The 2,832-nt window shown below is 45.2% G+C and overlaps 1 protein-coding gene across 5 annotated transcripts in view; it reads right to left on the bottom strand.

Moving 5' to 3' along the window:
* Nucleotides 1–1,068: 1,068 nt before the first annotated feature.
* Nucleotides 1,069–2,832, bottom strand: part of KLHDC8B (kelch domain containing 8B) — a 60,454-nt gene continuing 58,690 nt past the window's right edge. For all 5 annotated transcript variants that reach the window (XM_026682647.2, XM_026682646.2, XM_087954440.1 and 2 more), the window contains one exon: nt 1,069–2,345. In XM_026682647.2, the coding sequence (XP_026538432.1) occupies nt 2,149–2,345 (197 nt within the window). In that variant the 3' untranslated portion in view covers nt 1,069–2,148. The remainder of the gene's footprint in view (nt 2,346–2,832) is intronic.

Raw genomic sequence — 2,832 nt, 5'->3', positions numbered from 1 at the left:
TTCTGCTTACTCAAGACTGGCCATCTCAGTTTTAGGGAGTACCATGACTTCAATATGTTTAGAAGCCTCTCTGCATTTTTTTTTGGAAATATGAGGTTTTAGAATGGGAGATCACTTCATTTGAACATCCTCCTCCAGTAACTGTGGCCCACCTCTGACCTTTCTTGAACTCTCGAAAGTCAGAATTAGAGAAAGAACATACTGAGAAGGGATCTGTGTACATGGAAGACGTACACAGATCCCTTCTCAGTGTGTTCTCTCTCTAGTTCTTTACAAGTACATAAAAGGTAAAGGTTTCCCTTGTCCAGTCATGCCCAACTCCAAGGGGCCGTGCTTACCTCCCTTTCTTAGCCAAGAGAGGCAGCGTTATCGGAAGACGCTTCCATGACTATATGCAGAGACACATGGAACGCTGTTACCCTCCCTCCAAAGTAGTACCTATTTATCTACTCGCAGGTTGCATGCTTTCGAACTGGTAGGTGGGCAGGAACTGAGGGAAGTAACGGGAGCATACCCCATCGGCAGGATGGCTCAGTGGTGAAATTTTTAGAATAGAATAGAATTCTTTATTGGCCAAGTGTGATTGGACACACAAGGAATTTGTCTTGGTGCAAATGCTCTCAGTATACATAAAAGATACAAGATACAACTTAAAGACACTGAGCTTGTCAGCTTTCCAGCTGCCAAACAATCTATGTTGCCAAACAGGCATGGCTATACAATGTGGATGATCACGAACCTGTGTTTGTGACCAGAGCGTTACAATCACATCCATATGTTCATCTGAACACTTAAGATTTTTAACAAATTGTTTCATCTTTTGATGAGAATAGGCTGGTTTTTGGATAAAGGTGAGCATGAATCAAAAATGCAGGCCAATCTGAACAGTTATGGAGCTACAATCCACCGTCTCAAGGTCATAAATTGTCCCCTTCCGGTCTAGAGAATGCAGTTGAGCATTTAATAATGATAAAAATAGAGAGCTTGTAATACAGTATTAGACACTAGTGCTAATGTCTAATCCAACATTGAATGAGGATATAACCCGATACTGAATGAGACAGGATGTCAGGGGGGGTGAAATTCCAGATTTTATTGGCATGAGGTACTATACCACCTCCTAGGCACTGAACTAGAGGGCACCTTATGTGCTACATGAGACACAGAGAGAGTTAGGAACATACCACGTGGGGTGCAATGGCTGCCCCCAGAGTCCTACAGTCAACTCAGCTAGGCAGCAAGAGAGGCATCAGCACAAGGATAGCAATCACAACTTGAAGCAGACATACTGGAGTACCTGCTCCACGGGGACAGCACTTCCGGTTACTCTTCCCCAGACCCAGCTGAAGGAACGCGGCTGCCTTTTCATCAATAAGAAACAATCTATGCTGCCAAACAGGCTTGACGAGAAGGTGGGTGAAGCTGTGTCCCGAGCTTTGTGATGACTTAATTGCATCCCAAACTCAAGTCGTCTCTTATCCCTTTTTTTCTTGGACAATTAATAATGGGATGCTATATATGAGCCTTACTAATGCGGCAATGACAAGCTGCAGAGTAGCTGAGCCACATAGAAAGGGGGAGGGAAGATCTTCAAGCTAGAGAGCTTCAAACAAAGCCAAAAATAAAATAAAATTTAAAAAAATGACAGTATTGTTGTGGTGTATTGGCTTTATATTCTATTGCAGTGGAATATAAGTAAATAACCGAAAGGAAGAGAGTAGAATTGGAGAGTTTTGCTTATGAAGAGGCAATCACGCAGCCGCTTCAATCCAAGTTCACCCAGGCCAACCTAAATTCCCAATTCTGTTCCTTTGGAAAGCTACCCGAAGAAATCGCAGCTGCCCCATCAAAAGAACCAGCTTACTTTGTTCCCTGGCTGTCAGGGCCGCTAAACTGCTTGACCCTTTGCCTCGCCTACAGAACAGGCGGCTCTGGTCTCTGAGCTACTTGATGCTTTGCAGAGATGAAATGAGTTATTTGCAGAATGGCCAAAGGAAAAAATCATCGCAGCAGCAGGCCTCCACCGCTGGCCATAAAGCTCTTCTCGCTGCTCCTTCCTCGTATGCTTAATGCTGTCATCAACAGGCACTTTTGAGTCCTCTTGGTGCACGCTGTAAGGGCAGAGACCTTTTCATAATAAAGGTTCAATCAGACCTCTTCCTGTAAGCTCAGGGCCTCCACTGCACTGCTGGGGCCTTGAGCCACCCCTCCAATCACAAACAGCAGGTTGGGTGCCTCCAAAGTAGCACAAGAGCAGCGCCCGGTAGGCATGGAGGGCAATAGTTCCCATTTCTTCTTAGCCAGATTAAATCCTTCTGTAGATTCCAGAGCACTTGACTGATTCCCTAGAAGAAGAAGGAGAGAGAAAGATGGGTGAACGGAACGGCAATTTCCTTTACCCAACGGAGACTCGGCTGGCATTTGTCTCCGACTGCAGTGCCACACACTGAAGGCATCGAAATCGCACGCTCTGTTAATTAAAAAGAGAACCGTGCAATGGACTTCTACCAAGCCAAACATCTCCCAGGATCTACTGCCAGGCATGTCTTGCTGCTGAAGCAAAGGATTTGACAGGATGCGCGGTGCTTTTGAACGCGAGAGATTTCTGCAAGCCTGGGGCCAAAATTAAAGCCAGAAACTGTGCAGAGATCTGGGCTCTGCTTTCTCACAGTAGATCACATTGCCAACGCCACCGGCAATGCCTGCTGTAATTTCTCCATGAAAGCCAGTGAGGTAGCGCCAAGGGATTCAGGCTGCACTAACTTCTAACTTCTGTTTCAAATCAGATCTTTTTGGATTTATTTCATATGGAGAGTGCCTATATTTTATATG

The sequence above is a fragment of the Notechis scutatus genome, chromosome 2 (assembly GCF_049901735.1).
Source record: "Notechis scutatus isolate UNSWTSFEM ecotype Mainland chromosome 2, rNotScu1.2, whole genome shotgun sequence".
NCBI classification, from domain to species: domain Eukaryota; kingdom Metazoa; phylum Chordata; class Lepidosauria; order Squamata; family Elapidae; genus Notechis; species Notechis scutatus.
This window is presented reverse-complemented; position numbering and strand designations above follow the sequence as displayed.